The sequence below is a fragment of the Eurypyga helias genome, unplaced genomic scaffold (assembly GCF_000690775.1).
Source record: "Eurypyga helias isolate BGI_N326 unplaced genomic scaffold, ASM69077v1 scaffold1109, whole genome shotgun sequence".
In the NCBI taxonomy this organism is placed as follows: domain Eukaryota; kingdom Metazoa; phylum Chordata; class Aves; order Eurypygiformes; family Eurypygidae; genus Eurypyga; species Eurypyga helias.
This window is the reverse complement of record NW_010270013.1, coordinates 89607-106842: the sequence shown is the minus strand read 5'-3', so window position 1 is coordinate 106842 and position 17236 is coordinate 89607. Positions and strand designations below refer to the sequence as shown.

Genomic DNA, 17236 nt, shown 5'->3' with positions numbered 1-17236 from the left:
GGTCCCTTCCAACCCTAACCATTCTATGATTCTATGATTTCATGAAAAATTTCCCTCCTTTGTTGGATTTATAACAGAATTAGAGCACGTATAGTTGCTTCTGTATAGTCAGCTTCTGTATTTGAACAATTCTATCTGAGATCTTGTGAAGATCTATCCCTTTCACATGAGTATCTTGGAAGACATTTGATTATGTATAAAAAATTACAAGGCAGGGAATTGGTTAACTTCAGTGTATTTTATTGAATGATTGCAACAACGTATAACCTTAGCTAAATATGTTGTTAGCAATTATTTCTCAATTCTAGTTTTAAAAGCTATTTATTCTTTGGTTTTCAGTAGCAAGTAAGTTCTTTTTTAACCAGCTTTTTATTTTTAAAAAATTACTTCTGAATGCAGTAGAACATCATACCGTGTAATATAAAATTAATTTTTTAAAACAGATCCATAATATAAAATTAAAAATCTTTTCTGCTTTCAGGGCAGGCAGTCTGCTGGATTATCACAGCTCCGTGTTGATGATTTAGATTCATTATAGCAGTGCATTTTCTGTGTAATGATAATATGTCAAGTAATGTTTACTGAAAGTGGAATTCCAGTCTGTTGTCATCTTTATGGCAGAGTTATTATTCCGAATAAAGTAGATCTCTTAGTGAAATTACTAAAAATTTTAAAATAGTAGTTTTAATTTAATTGTGTACTCTTATGCTGTGACAGCCTGTCTTTAACTTGTCTTTTCATTTATTTCAAAAGTATTTGGGAGGGGATAATCATTAATTAAGGTTTTTTCTCCATTTGTAAGTCTTCATTTGATAAATTTAACATCTCAAAAAAAGGTCCCTGGATACTGAGCATGCTCAGGAACTCGCTGAGAAATGAGCTGTACTGGCTCCTTTTAGATGATGAACAGCTAAATGAACTCTTGGCAGTGGGGCAGATGGGGATGGAGGTGGTTTGTGGGAGGTGACTATCCCACAGGTCTGTTATTCTGGGCAATACAGAAGCCTTGCAAAGGTGACAAGTTTGGGCTGGTGACAGTTGACTACTGGTAGTAGATGTGCTTTCATGTTATCACCCATCTGTGGGTCATACAAGATTGTAAAGTGGGACGACACAGCAGTGCTGTGCTCCCCATATGGGAGATGCAGGTGCTGTAACAGCTGAGTGGGAGTGTGCCAACGCAATGAGCTGCACGCTGTGGGCGTGAAACCCACCTACTTACCCTTCCAGAAATGTTTTTTGTCATGTAGTGAAAACTGTATAATTAGATTTGTAAAATCTGAAAAAATAGAATACCACCCCCTCAATAGCCAAGACAGTTAACATCTTCAAACCAACAGGTAGTTATGACAGTATTCTGGTAATTTTAAAACTTGTCCACCAAAGGAGAAAAGTAACATTTCAAGTTTTGCATGTTACTTGACCACATCTGAGCTCTGTCCTCTCTTCTGCTCAATCTAGTTCCCACTGCTGTCAGTGAGAATATCCGTTGTTCAAGGTACACCAGCATCCCAGTCTGTGATCGTGTCAGCATCCTATAGACACACCCAGGAGATGGCTGGGAGGACCAGACTGCCCATGGCCTCTGCCTGGGTCCAACTCTGAGATGGCAGGGAAAGCCATGGGGCAGTGAGGAACAGCAACATAAGCTTCAGCAGGAGCCTCTGCCTTGGCCTGGGAGTGGGCATCACTGTCCTTCTTTCACTCTCTGGGACCTCCAGTTTGGCCTGAGCACTGTGGCCATGGCCAGTAATCCCAGTGCCACAGTGGTCTCCCACCCCTGTCCCTTTCATGGCTCTGCTCACTGTCTCTGGGTGTGGGAGGTCCCTGCCCTGCCGTGCCATAAGCTCAAGCCTTGCTTAGCCCTGAGACAAGCACCCTGTCAGAGCACAGGCAGTCAAGCCCCCAGGGTGGGAAGGGGCTTTGGGGTTTGTTGGTGCTGTCAGGCTTCTGGCGTCCATTAAATGTAATAAGCACAAATGAATGTTTTAATAACTCCTGTTCATGCCTGCTAGTGTCCCATTCTTCCAGGACTGACATCCCCTTTATAAAAGGGCCTGTCAGTGCCAGCTGTTGTAGCATGTTGTTTTGCCCCTTATTCATTCACTACATTCATCTTATAAAATACAGCTTGAGTGTCCATAATTCAAATCAATTATCTTTTTTATCTTCTCACATGCAAACATTATTGAACCATGTACTAAAAGCATAGTACTTTGTTTTAATTAAAAAAATAGACAGGGTAATTGTGTATTCAGTGATTCTAGCTGATCATTCTCTCAGTGCATTGGCATTTTTATTATTCATAATTATATTCTTTCACTGCTTATGTAGTTCTTAAAAACATCTATGACCCCATGGTAGTCAGCTCCTTTGCTTTTCCCTGTGCAATTGAGACACCAATAGTGTAGTTCAGATGAAGAGAAAACCAGCAGCATCATTTACAACGTCACTTTACATAAAGGTAAGTGGAAGACAGACAAAGCCCTAGTTTATTAAAGCCTACCATGTATTTCCCTTATAAGCCAGTCTGTGCTTTGGAGGTCAGTGTGATAACCTTTTAGTGTCATCAGTACGATCCGACACCCAAGTCATGTTTGAATGGTGTTTGTGAGAGCTGCTGTCCATGTCCTTGGAGCAATCTGTAGCACACAGCTCTGTAGTTTCTGGGGAAGGAACGTGCAGTGACTGTCAGTAGGGTTGTTTATTGCAATACACTTGCTGCCTTAGCAGCCTATGCTTGCTGAGAGTAGAGAGTGCTTCTGGTGGAACACATTAATCACATAAACATCAACAGTGTTGATACAAAGCACAAAACAGAAACAGACTCAAAAAAATAGATTTTTTTTTTTAACCTCTATTTCCTTTGCTACTTTCTTGTATTTGTACAGCTGATTGTTGCTCCTCATTCCACCACTGAAGTACCTGTGAAATTCCGTCCATCTGCCCTTGGAAGAGGCAATCATAAGGCATCAATAACCTTCAAATGTTCACAGGTATGATACTATGGGGTTTTTTACCCAAAACACCTGGAATTCAGATTAGATAATGTCTTTAATAGGCATGTAAGTAAGGGTTTCAGTCTGAAGGTCAGATTGAAATTTAATGGCTGGATGCATAATGAAAGAGCAGGTGCAAAGATGTTCAAAAGTTATAATTTGTTTTAAACTGTTTTACACAGAAATTGTTCTATTTACAATATTAAAATGTGGCATAAGGGCCTAGGAGCTAGAATAGGTAATGAATAATTTTACCTTTCTTGGTAATTAATTCTGCTGGTTTTAGCACCAAGAAGACCTTCTAATCATTGTCACCTCTGAAATGAAATTTCTTGATGTTTTTCCCAACCCCAAACAAAATGAAATTGTTTCATTTTTTATCTGATCCTAATTTTGGAAGGTCATGCATTTGAAAAAGTGAATTCTTCCTTTCAGTTGAAAATGTTTTTTACTTTGAGCATCTTAGAATTGTTGACAATTTTTCTCTGTGAATTTTCCAAATTTTAAAAGAGAAGAAAGTAAAATATAGAATCACAGAATGGTTTGGGTTGGAAGGGACCTTAAAGACTCTTTTATTATTTGCCTTAGGTTTCTGTTTTTTTTTTTTAAATCTTTTTTTCCTCTTGATTTCTTGCACTGAGTATACGTGATGGTAAGCTCCATCACACAGTGGGTCTGTGGAGAACAGTAACTCAGGTTAGGACAGGCAAACCTGTCCTCTAAACTGTAGAATCTTTTGGTCATCTTGTTTTATTTTCCAAACTGACCCCTAATTTTGTTTGGCTGCTTCTTTAGCTGCTCAGTTTGACAAAGTTTCAGTGGGTTGTTTTAAAGGTGCTCAGCACTTGAAGTGGTGGGGTTCAAAATTTCTCTGCTTGGTTAACCACAAAAAAACAGTAGAAGCTAGAGTCTTTAATGTTTGTGGACCATGAACCCGAGCCTTCAGCAATAAAGCTCAAACTTGATCTTTACAGCTCACCTGCACAAAATATGAATGTGTGCATTCTCCCACCCCTGCACTGTATCTCAGTGTAAAATTACTTGCTATGGACAAGGTGTTTCACAGAAATTTACAGTGGTAAAGCATTGTTAGCCAATTATTGCCTCATAACGTCTGTATTACGAGTTTTGCAAAGATACATTTTTGGTTACTGTTACTGTATTTGTAAGCAAGCACAAAGTGTCAATAACAAGCCAGTATGAACCACTAATAGCTTGCCAGATCCAGCTTTCTGAAAACATGGTCTTCCGGCATCCTCATGTCTGTGTTCCTGTTCTTCAAAATAAACCTTCCAAGTGTGCTCGGTCTTTAGTTTGCATTTAGTTTCTCGAGACAGATGTGGTAAGGAAGAAGATGAGTCATGAACACAAGTGCTATGGCATACTGTCTCGGCCACTGTTGGGCAGTTTCTTATTGACTGTGACCAGCCAAGGGTCTACACCAAGGGTTAGTCCTGTGTTGTTTCAAAGTCTGGATAGCAGCAGCATTTGCCTTCCCACCAAAATCTGAACAGTGGGTGGTGCTAGCTTCCTGCTCATGAACCTATAACTATAAAAAGTCTATAGGTCGTGATTAAGCCAACAATAACCAAATAAAATGGAATTTTAAAGGGATGTAGATTTTAATTCTAATTAGTTTGAGTGATGCAGAAGTCCCTGTAAACCAGGCAATATAAATAACTGTCTAAATCCTAAACAAAACATAGGCTCCAGTTTTATATTCTGACTTCTAATATTAGGTAGTTCCTACACCCATCTATAAACATTTCTTCCTCTTTTTTTTTTTAATTTTTATTAAAATCATGTAGCTTTGAATGACTCTTACTAACAAATGTCTTTTAGTAAGATTAAATTGTCTTCTCCCTTGTTAGATTGAATGATTCTCTATAAAATGACACGAAGACATGCAAATTTGATGTCTGAAACTATTTTCTGAAGACATATAATGTCCCTTTTATTTATCCCTGGTTATACTGAGAAGTCTCAATATATTAGTCACTTTATACAGTAAATATTTCCAGATTTATTATTAGATTTTTGAACCCTGTCTATTGAAGATTTGCCTTATTTTTTCAGACAGGCTATGCAGATTTAAATGCAATATTTCAGATACTGAAAGTAGTGTTTTGATTGTATTTATTATTTTCTATTATCTGTGTGATGCATACCTTTTTGACTGAGAATGAACAAAACCTTTCAAAGGGTCACTTTGAACAGTTTGTAATAAATCTCAGGTTTTAGTCTGTATGGTTACTAAAACAGCAACATGAATGTACAACTTAAATGCTTTCCTTAGAATAATGGTAGCATCTTTACATTTATCATTCAATTCTGCTGCTTATTCACCTTTAAACATTCCATAATGCGTGGCATTATTAGCATAGCTCTTTATAACCTTAAACAAGTAAATTTGGAATAGGCAACTCATGCTGAAAATATTAGCAATATCAACACATCAATTTCATTATCTATATTTACCTTTTTTTCTGCTCTGTGGTGATACTCTAGTTATCTACTACATCTACTAGTTCTTTCCAATATTCTTGATAGTGGTTAATATTTTTTATTATCTTGGGAGTAACAATTTTAGCTTTCTGGGTGATTTTTCTGCTGCCCCACCCAAGAATTATTTTCCTTCTTCCTTTGTCTTCTGAAGAGCACTTCCACTTTATCTGCTTTCAGGTTCTAATATATGTGCTTTGAATTACCCTCTTGCAAACACCTGTATTTTTCCTTTCACTACACTGGCAGCTCTGAGTAACTACATGGAAGTTAAATACTCGGTGCTCAGAGTAGCACAGAAGTTAAATACAATGAGAAGATGTGAAAATCTCCCAGACTGGAACTACTGGTTTCCAGATAGGAATACTTAAGGTAACATAACAACTTGAGAGAAGAAAGAAAGGAACTGTTAAACAGCAGTTCACTTACAACAGAAAAGAGACATAGAACGCTAGGGGAAAATAGGCAAAACGCCTGAAAATGTACAGATCTAACTCATCAAAATCTAAATAATGACATGTTTCCTCTGCAGCTTAAGGAGTGGATATTTTACCTGTTGGGGACTGGTCTTCCACCTAAGATGATGGAACCAACCACAATAAGTGCATGCCTTGGCCAGCATTCTTCTGTCATCATATCCTTCAAAAATCCAACTCCTGAAAACGTGTTGGTAGATGTCATGCTGACAGGTACAGGTTGTGTTTGGTGGTTTGGTTTTGTTTTTTTTCTTTTTTCTCTTTTGGGGGAGGGGAAATATGATTACATTTGCCTCATTGAATTTCCTAGCAATAGAGATATTGTATTTCATTTGCATGCACCCTGAAATGCTCTGTAGACTGTGCTATGGGCTAAGAAATAACACAAGCCTGTAACAGCTATTCACAGTAGACTACTTAGGTCCTGCAGCCTCACGTATACAGGCAGCTGGCTGTTTAATTGTACTGTGACATTTAGGCAAAGGAGATTGCTTGGGTGTATTTTGGAAGCTGATGTCTAAGAAGAATAGATAATGTTTTGTTTTGATTATGTTCCTCAGTTATTTTCCAAAATATTTTATATTATTTTCTTAAATTCTAGATGGGCAAAGGAGTTAATAAGAACAAAACATTTGAGGTTATTTCTGGCTGACCTTCCAAGCAAGTTTGTTTCAACAATATTTCCAAACATAGAATCATAGGATGGTTTGGGTTGGAAGGGACCTTAAAGACCATCTAGTTCCACCCCCCCTGCCATGGGCAGGGACACCTTGCACTAGACCGGGTTCCTTAAGCCTCATCCAGCCTGGCCTTGAACACTTCCAGGGATGGGGCATCCACAGCTTCTCTGGGCAACCTCTTCCAGTGCTTCACCACCCTCTCTGTAAAGAACTTCTTCCTGATATCTCATCTAAACCTCCCCACTTTCAATTTAAACCCATTAACCCTTGTCCTGTCACTACAGGCCCTTGTAAAAAGTCCCCCCCAGCTTCCTTGTAGCCCCTTCAGGTACTGGAAGGTGCAATAAGGACTCCCCGGAGCCTTCTCTTCTCCAGGCTGAACAAGCCCAATGCTCTCAGCCTGTCCCCATAGGAGAGGTGCTCCAGCCCTCTGAGCATCTTAGTGGCCTCCTCTGGACTCGCTCCACCTGGTCAATATCCTTCTGATGTTGGGGGCTCCACAGCTGGATGCAGCACTCCAGGTGGGGTCACACAAGAGCAGAGTACAGGGGCAGAATCACCTTTTTTAACATATCTTAAAAAATAAAATAAGATAAAGAATTATCAAAGATCGCCAAGTCACTGTCCATACTGAGATTTCACAAACAACTGGATCATTGGAATGAAAGGACACAGCCTCTTTAGGAAAGACAGGCAGGGGAGACAAGGACAAGATGTTGCCCTCGATGTCCGTCACCAGACGGAGAGCATGGAGCTCCACCTGTGGATGGGCAAGGCGCTGACCAAGAGTTTAGGGGTCAGGATTAAGGGGACAGCAGGTTTTTTTCAGGAATAGGTAACATTACAGTGGGGTCTGCTACAGATGAGGAAGACCAAGTGGGTGAGGCTCTTTATAGACAGATAGGAGCAGCCTCATGCTCACAACCCCTGGTCCTCATGGGGGACTTCAACCACCCCGATATCTGTTGGAGGGATGACACAGCAGGCAATAAGCACTTCAGGAGGTTCCTGAAATGCGTCAATGATAACTTCCTTCTCCAAGGAATAGAGGAGCCAGCGAGGAGATGTGCTATGCTGTACCTTGCTCTCACCAACAAGGAGGGGCTCGTGGGGAATGAGAAGCTCAAGGGCAGCCTTGGCTGCAGTGACCATGAAATGGTGGAGTTCAAGGTCTTTAGGGTGTAGAGGAAGGCACACAGCAAGCTTGCTGCCCTGGCAGGAGAGCAGGCTTCAACCTCGTCAGGGATCTGCTTGTTAGAGTACTATGGATGAAGCCCAGGAGGGAAGAGGGGCCCAAGATAGCTAGTTAGTATTCAAGGATCACCTCCTCCAAGCTCAGGAGCAATATGTCCCAACAAAGAGGAAGTCAGGCAAAAAGGGTGGCATAGCAACTGACATTGGAACAGGTTGCCCGGAGAAGTTTGGATGACCCTCTCTGAATGTGTACAAGTGTTCAAGGATGAGGCTTTGAGCAACCTGGTCTAGTGGAAGATGTCCCTGCCCATGGCAGGGGGGTTGGAACTAGATGGTCTTTAAGGTTCCTTCTAACCCAAACCATTCTGTGATGCTATGATTCAGCTTATTCAAGTCTGTACACTAAAGCAGACAACTTGGACAATAAGCAGGAAGAACTGCAAGTCCAGGAAGCAGCCATGTACAGATAGGTACTCAGAGCTAGGTGATTTTTTCAGAAAACTTATTAACTGAGATCAAGCTAGGAAGTCAAGTAGGCTAGGCTTGGCAAGGTGTACGGACGGAGGCAGCACACCTAGGACATAACTTGGGAAAGTACTGACTGCAGAAGCCTGAGTTTAAATGCAACTGGAGCCAATGGGAGGAGGTCCCAGATGCTGTTTACTCACAATTTAACCTTTTTCACAAAGTCTGATACCAGATTACGCAGATGCACTGTATCGGAGCAGGTCTTGAACACAGGCAGCTGTAGCTTCTGCATGGAGGAAAGGTTACAGAGAATTTCAGAGGAGGGTGGTTATTGGCTGGGCAGACACATTGGGATATGTTGCTGAACTGAAATTCCCTGACCACTGATAGTTTTTGTCCAAATTATCCAATTAATACTAATTGTTGCTAACTGATATACTCAAATCTTCTCGTAGCTGCCTTGTATTTCTTCACAGTAAATTAGGCAGGGTCATCAGCATCCTGGGTTTTTCACTGGGAAGAAATTATTGATAAAATGCCTGTTTCTTCTTTCTCAGTCCAGTATCTGCTTGGTGTTATTCTTATATGTTTCCAAAAGGGTATGTTGCTACAGTTGCTTTCTTAGTGGTCCCCAGTTTTAGTTCTACAATTACCCCTGAACTTTGTTAGGACTTTATCATATACTGTATGCTTTCTAGAGGGTAGTGTCACAAAATGATGCACCATTAAGCTGAAAAATTAATAAAGCAACAGTTGGCATTTTAGCTGTGTGCTGTTACAGCTAAAACAGCTCAAGTCCAAAGAAGGTGTGACATGTCCCTGATGCTATGCACTCTTGACTGGATATAAAGCCCCGTAGCCTGTTACTAGCAGTGGCAGTAACGTATTCCCTGTACAACACCTAGATGGTGTAGAAAGAGGAAGAGTTTACAGAAAGGGCATATGAAAGTACCATGAAGCATACTTATCAGAAATATCAGGAAGGCCAAAGCTCATCGGGTGCGAAGACTAACAGGGGAAGTATAGGCTGACAAGAAGTGATTCTAAAGGTATGCTAGCTGCAGAAGGAAGCCTAGGGAAAATGCAGATAGTCCCATTGCTAGATGGGAGTAAATCAACTTACTACCCAGAATGCAGAGAATGCTGAAGTCCTCAATTTTTTTTTTTTTTTTTTTTTGCCTTGGTCTTTACAAGCAAAACTTGCTCTCAAAGCAGCATGTAGTGGCTTGGTTAGAAAGAGAGATGGGCAGCTCAGAGGAGATCAACAGGCTGTGGACTGCTTAGAGCAGCTGGATGCATTCAGATCTACAACTGCAGGTGAAGTTCAGAGAGTGATAGAATCCTAGACTGGTTTGGGTTGGAAGGGACCTTAAAGATCATCTAGTTCCAACCCCCCTGCCACAGGCAGGGACACCTTCCCCTAGACCAGGTTGCTCAAAGCCTCATCCAGCCTGGCCTTGAACACTTCCAGGGATGGGGCATCCACAGCTTCTCTGGGCAACCTATTCCAGGGCTTCACCACCCTCTCTGTAAAGCACTTCTTCCTGATATCTAATCTAAACCTCCCCACTTTCAATTTAAACCCATTCCCCCTTGTCCTGTCACTACAGGCCCTTGTAAAAAGTCACCCCCAGCTTCCTTGTAGGCCCCTTCAGGTCCTTGAAGGCTGCAATAAGGTCTCCCCAGAGCCTTCTCTTCTCTAGGCTGAACAAGCCCAATTCTCTCAGCCTGTCCCCATAGGAGAGGTGCTCCAGCCCTCTGAGCATCTTTGTGGCCTCCTCTGGACTCTCTCCAACCGGTCTATATCCTTCTGATGTTGGGGGCTCCACAGCTGGACACAGGACTCCAGATGGGGTCTCACAAGAGCAGAGTACAGTGTTGAAAGAGCAGAAGAGTTGACCAATGTGATTGTGATTGTGGTTCTTCTCTGAAAATTCATACTGATCAGGGAATGTTATTCCCTTCTTTTTAAAAAAAATTCACTTACAGAAGCACTGAATTACAAGCTGTGCAACCCATCCTGTTTGACCAGGAAGTAACTGGTTATATAATCCCATGAAGTGTAGGTGTGGATTACATGTCTGGTATGAATGTTCCTATTGCACCTCATGGAGTGCAGCATGGTTTATTCTACAGTAAAGTGCAAGCTGTTATTCTGATTTGTACAACAACAAGCGCAATTATGAGAACCAAACTGCTTATCTTGTTGAGCATAAATCTTATGCTGGGTAGCACGATTTACTACTCTAATACTACTAGCTATTATTTGTAAAAAAGCTAATCTAATGCGCTTTTCACAAAATAATGCAAAAGAACAGTGAAACTTATCCACAATGCAGCTTAATCAGAAATTATTTATAGGCATTTAATATTGGTACTAAACCCTAGTGAATTGTGGTGTTCTGAGAGACATTATCAGAACCTCCATTGTTTAAGTATTTTACTGAAAACATAGTCAGCTAACTATAGAATACTAGCTTGTACCAAGGAGATTTTCAGTAATAGAGTCAGTGCAGAAGCAACTGGCTTAGACAGTGAAAGACCAATGTTGGGTTTTATGCATCAGAAGTTTTCAGTCTTCATTTTTCTTTACACATCTGTAGACCTGACATAATGATGATCTAATGTTTCTGTGATATGTGGAATTATAAAAAGTTTTCTTTGAGAAAATAAGTTCTGCACTATGATCTTTATGAAAGTAAAGCCATACTTGTCCTTTAAAAGCTGTCTTGAATTAGTTAATCATTTAAACGTGTAATACTAATTTTCTAATTCAGTCACTGCTGGTAACCTGTAAATAATATTTGCTTGTTTTTAATCACAGTAAGATAGTTGAGTTATGAATTCAAGCCGTCTTTAGGAGTGGTTGTATATGCTAAGATTTACTCTCTCTAGGACTTTTTACTGTAATTCCTGTTTCCTTCTTTCCAGAGGAAGAGAAGTCTAGTCTTAAAAGCAGATGCACAAGTTCAGCCTAGTATTTCTGGCCCATACATATCTTGGAAAATAATTTCCATAATGGCCTGTGTATTCAGTTGAACTTTTATGTTGTCAAGGCATAGTTTACCTGAAAAAGAAGCAAATAGTATTTTAATATACTAACTCCAATATTGTAGATTCAATATCGATGCAAATATGTTAGCTCAGTGTACAGTAAAATTTAATTGACTTGGAGTTTTTTCAACAGTTAGAGTAAATTTAACATCCTACAAGGCTAATCAGTCTGGTTAGAAAGTTATCCTAGTGTGAATACCTCATTTCTGGGATGCTTCCTTTCTTATCAAGAACTGAACCTTGATATTCCAGAACTTATTCTGCCACAATTTTTTTTTTTTTCTTTTCCTCTCCTTTGGTTATTTTGCTTGTATCAGGTTGTCAATGAGACTTCCAAAACTGAACATTATTTTGAGATGGTTTACAGTGTTAAGTTATGGAGAAGGCTGTATCTCTTACCCATGTTGTGATAATCTACACTTTATTTTGCTGTGTTTTGCCATGAATAGCCTATTTTTATCCTAGGATATCTTGTAGAAGTGCAAGAACACACTTGGGAAAGTACCAACTAATTAGGAATGACAGTAATAACACTTCAGACATAGCAGTAGTAACATTCCATCTGAGTTAAACACAAACATTTTAGTCCAACATATAAAGTAGCCTTAATTTATTCTTTGAAGAGAGAGTGAAGCCTTGTCTTTCTTAAAATGTGTTTCTTCTTGAAAAATGTTAATCCAAAGAGTAGAAACAACCCTTCCAGCAGGTAACTCAAATTCACAGGAGTTTCTGAATCCATCTTTGAGAACAACACTTCAGTCTGTAGGTTTAGTAGTATAAAAAAAGAGCCACTACTATTTTGAAACCTCTTAGCTGATATTTTATCATTTAAGCAGTTTATTTGAAAGCTTTCCGTTATTTAGTCTTGTGCTGGACTTGTCATGCTCATTGCTGGTGTTATGGGAGACCAGAGAGAGGGCAAAATGGGGAAATGGACAGAAAGCAGCAGTGAGAAGACAGAATGAAATGTTTGCTTGATCTTGATCTTTACAAGTTTTGTTTCAGACCATGTGCCACTTCTTAAGAGAAATAAAAGTGACAACAAAGTAAATAAGACATGTCAATTAAAGGGCACAAGCAATGAGCATCAACATTTATAGATTTATTTAATGGTTCAAATAATATTACAGAAGTAATCTGTATCTTGTTTTGAAGTAACATTCCATAGTCAATTTCTACTGTAGATATATGTGAAATTATTTTTGGAATGGTATAGTTCAGTAATTAAAATAGAAATTAATTGGGAGTTGTCATATCTGGACCATTTCTGAAGCTGTCATTTTAATTTCTGAATCTTTGATGAACCCAAGAGCGTTATTCCTTCAGAAATATTTCTTTCTGTGAATTTTGACTGAAATTATAGCACAGTCTTTTATTTTGGTTAATTATAGAGAAAGGAAAACCACTCACCATCTGATAATTTGTGATGAAGGGATGAAAACTTGGAACACCCTAAAACTTGTTATTTCCTTAGTGCATTTAATAGCAACAAGTTTTCTTCACAGGAATTAGATGCGTATCTGTGGCTTAAATATGAAGCTCTTATTCACATAAGCATTCATAGCTACATTAAGAATATTCTTGGGAGTAATGTTTATTTGACAGCAGGTAATCTTCCCCAGTATGATCAGAGCTACAGAGTATGCAAAATCTTTTTACAGATGGTTTAGCAACTATTTGTACTAGTTCAGCTGTTTCAAGTTGAATGTTACTGCTCTTCTGTAAATGCCACTGTATCATTTTTCTACTAAGATTTTATGGAAGAAACTAAACTGATATAAATAATTGATACTACTGAAATCAACGTAAGCCAGACCCCACAGAGTTCAGCTGTATGAGTGGTTTGTTAATACCCATAATGCTTTATTTCAGTTGACATGGATAATTTAATTTCATGTTTTCAATGGGCCAAAAGTTTTTTTTATAGTTTCAGGAATAAAGTGCAACTCTTTCTTAAAGGATATTCACTTTTAAAGTTTGAAGGGCCATGGTCAAAGAAAAGATTAAAAATACACTGGTAATTGGGAATTGGATAAGGGAGGTAAATTGGTTTCTCTCTGGAATCCGGTGTTTTCTGCATTATCAAAACTGATATCTGTGACAGTGTATAAGATTGCTTTTGGCAAGGGTGTGTGCACAGTCATATTAAAGTACCTGTCTCATATTGTTGATTATTAAACTTTCCTTATTTCCAAGATAAGGTTGCATGCACAGGAGTTTGGCCAAGACTTTTTCCATATAAAGATTTCCAAACTAGGATTGCCTCTTTGTAAATACACATTACAAAATATTTTCAGACTACTTTCTCTCATTTTATTATGTAACTGAACTAAATACTCAAAGGCAAGTCTGCTACTAACAGCTATTTTTCCATCAGGAAAAATACATTGGACAGTATTCCTGAATATATTTTATCAGTGTTAGAAGTAATACAAATGTGAAGAAATCTATTATTTTCAAATCAGTTTTGAATGGGGATAATCAATTTAGAATAAAATTGCTAACATTACTTTGTGCTGATTTTTCCATAGTTCAAATCGTGATGTTAGCTATCAATTAAAAAAATAATGAGCAAGATATAAACGCACTTTTGAACTGATAAATACATTTTTGAAACATCATGAAGCATAACCTAGTGCTTTTAATTTTCTATAGTAAAATAATTTTTCAGAGGGAAAAAAATTCCAGAAATTAGTTGACTAGTTCTGTGAAAATTACTTTTTAGCAGAATATGTAGATTGACATAAAGAAAAAAAAAAAAAACCAGATGTTGTAAGCTTTAGAAAATTCTTCTAGTAGTGGAAATTCACAGTATTTAGGGTGTTTGCATCATGGAGAAAAAAATAGAAAATTATAATTAGCATTATAGGGAAATCTTTCGCAATAGCCTCATTTCTGACATTGCACTATCTGAGGTTAAGAGAGATGGCAACATAGTTGCTTTATTGAGAGATTAAAATAGGTGTGTAGGCTTTTCTTATGCACCCATCTTTTGATATTTGGAAAGGGCCCTTCAATTCTTTAAGTATTTCCCCATACACTGCAAAATTAATTTTAAACTTCTAAGCTGGTTTCCAAGCCTGAAACTTTGTTCCTGTGGTGAAATTATTTTGAGGCTATTTTTCTTTTCAGAAGAAGCAAGAAGTTTGATATTTCCAGGAGAACTTTTCATTGCTTTCCTGAACATCTTCACCCATTGTTCTTCTCCTTAGAGCTATTTTAACTATGTTCTGTAAACCTGTAAGAGTCTGTGACCAGCTGTGTGATGTATGCCTGTGTATCCTACCTTCCTGTCTGCAATTCATCATTCAGTGCTACTACACTTTATATGACTTATTATTCAGAAAGAGTCTATCTATTGTGATCAGATTCTTGGAGCTGACTTCCAGATATATTTCCTACAGGAAAGTATTGTTTCCTGTAGGAAAAATTGCAAATGTCAATTCTTTCAGCAGAACACCTTTGGCTCCATGAACAGCTCCAAAAGCCTTTTAAAAAATTGGACTTCAAACCAGTTTTTCCCATCTCATTTTTCATTTATCCACAACATTGGCAGTAATCAGTGAAAACAATCAAAATAATGTCCAAATCCTCTGTCTCTATGAAATAATCTGTTCTTAGATCTGATAATTTACCATCAAGAAAGCAATTCTTTCTGCTACTGCTGGTCCTGGTTTCTCTTAAGCTTTCTCTTACGTGTTTCATAACACCATGGGCTTCCTTAGCCATTTGACTTTTTTATCTAGAAAACAGTTTCTTTTGTTCTCTGTAGATGTTATTTAAATGAAAACATTATAAACTTTGAGTTTTCTTGATGGTGTTTTATTTCAATTTAATTCAAATTGAGAAGATTTCCATATTATAACTATCCTTATACTCCTTACAATAAGGAGAATACTGAGAGACGCTTTAAACAAAGGTGGGGGTTAGGGGTGGCAGGGGGCCATGGTTTCCATTGAAATTTATTTTTCAACACCTCTGTCTATGAAGATCTTTTATTAGGCAAGTTGTTCAATCAATTTTGACTTCTAAATGAGTTTCCTTGAATGATTTTTAATTTTTTTTTAATTTTTTTTTTTTAGATCAGGAGCAATACAGTTATCTTCTAAGTGCATCTGTCCTATGCCAGTCCACCAGTAAAGGATCTGTTTTCCATCTTCTGCTTAAACAACCACGAGGTATGTAATTTCTTGAGTTCTACACTGAATTTTTTACAAGGTGAGATCTTTTCTGGTCCCTGAAATCTAGAGAATGTATAAAATTCCATGTTTTGATGAGTGCAGCTCATCAGTCGATGTATTGAATGTGGCTCCTTGTGGAAACAAGAATTAGCTCCATGTCAGTGAACTTTGATTGTTTTACTTAAATAAGTAAGCAAGCAATAGTCAGGTGCATCCAGTAAAGTTCCTCTGAAGTGTGTATTTTTCTTTTTTTGACCGTTATTTTGTCCTTACCCCTGCAATGCTTTTCTTGGACTTTTAAAATATGATTTGTTTTGTAAATAATGTCATAGAATAATAGAATAATTTAAATTGGAAAAGAGCATAAGATCATCAAGTCCAACAGAAAACCTAGCACTGCCAAGTGCACCACTAAACCGTGTCCCTAAGCACCTTGCCCACAGGTCTCTTAAATACCTCCAGGGACGGTGACTCAACCACCTCCCTGAGCAGCCCGTTCCAGGGCCTGACAACCCTTTCAGTGAAGAAATTTTTCCTGATATCCAATCTAAATCTCCCCTGGTGCAACTTGAGGCAGTTTCTACTAGTCGAATTGCTTGTTACTTGGGACAAGAGACCAACACCCACCTCTCTGCAACTTCCTTTCTGGTAATTGCAGAAAGTGATAAGGTGTCCCCTGAGCCTCCTCTTCTCCAGGCTGAACTACCCCAGTTCCCTCAGCTGCTCCTGTCAGGACTTGTGCTGCACACCTTTCACCAGATTCCTGTGTCTTCTCTGGACACGTCCAGTACCATAAGATCTTTTTACCGTCAAAGTACAGATGTCATGTATGATGTCTAAGTGATTATTATCAAAAAGGAAAACCATGTCATTTCTAATTTCTTCTTAAAATAAAACTTTTGTTAGCTTCAAGGATCAGTTAAGGAGAAAAGGAAGGGGTAAGAAATTCCTAAAATAAATTAGTTAAGCATTTATAAGTGCTTTCACTTTTTACTGAATTAATGGAAAACAAACTGGGAAATAGACTTCACAGTTATTTAGTTCTAGATAGGCTTATCTTTCTCCTCAGACTTGCCAGTCCTTTCAACTGTTTGTTTGCTATGATAGTTATTCTGTTGAAAACTACTAATTTCTATATTTTCCTATGATGTTCCTGATAATTTCAAATGTGGACTACCTGGAAATAATTAAACTATTTGACTTTATTTTTTAATTAAATTTTAGATTACATTGCCAGTCACATCTGCTGTGAGAGAGGATAGGAAAGGAGTGAATTGCCTTTAGTGTTGTAATTGTACCTAAATTTATGTATTACTTTTTTATGATAGTAATTCCTTTATTTGATTTATGTAGTGTTATGGTAAAGCTTGGATTACCACAGAATTAGTGTATTTTAATCATTAAGAGTTAGTTATAGCTGAATTATAGGAGGTAAGTTGACTTCTTTATATACATGGGATATTTAAGCATTTTTCCTAATAATTTTTTCTGCAGATGACTTCTCAGATATGCTTTCCAATTTCAGAACATAAAGATAAATCATTCATTTCTTAAATTATTTACCAAAAAATAATTTTGTTTGCTAGTATCCCAGACAAATGTATGTGTGGAATTAACATTTCAGGTTAATATATATATCAGAATAAGCCATACCATTTTCCTTTAAGAAATGGTATCTTTCT

The 17236-nt window shown here is 38.1% G+C and overlaps 1 protein-coding gene across 1 annotated transcript in view; it reads left to right on the top strand.

Annotated features, from left to right (window-relative positions):
• Nucleotides 1–17236, top strand: part of LOC104514553 (chromosome unknown open reading frame, human CXorf30) — a gene marked incomplete at its 5' end in the record, with an annotated part of 91871 nt that overhangs the window by 10959 nt on the left and 63676 nt on the right. Inside the window, 2 exons of the mRNA XM_010158274.1 lie at nt 2892–2996; nt 6034–6190. Coding sequence (XP_010156576.1) covers nt 2892–2996; nt 6034–6190 — 262 coding nt within the window. The remainder of the gene's footprint in view (nt 1–2891; nt 2997–6033; nt 6191–17236) is intronic.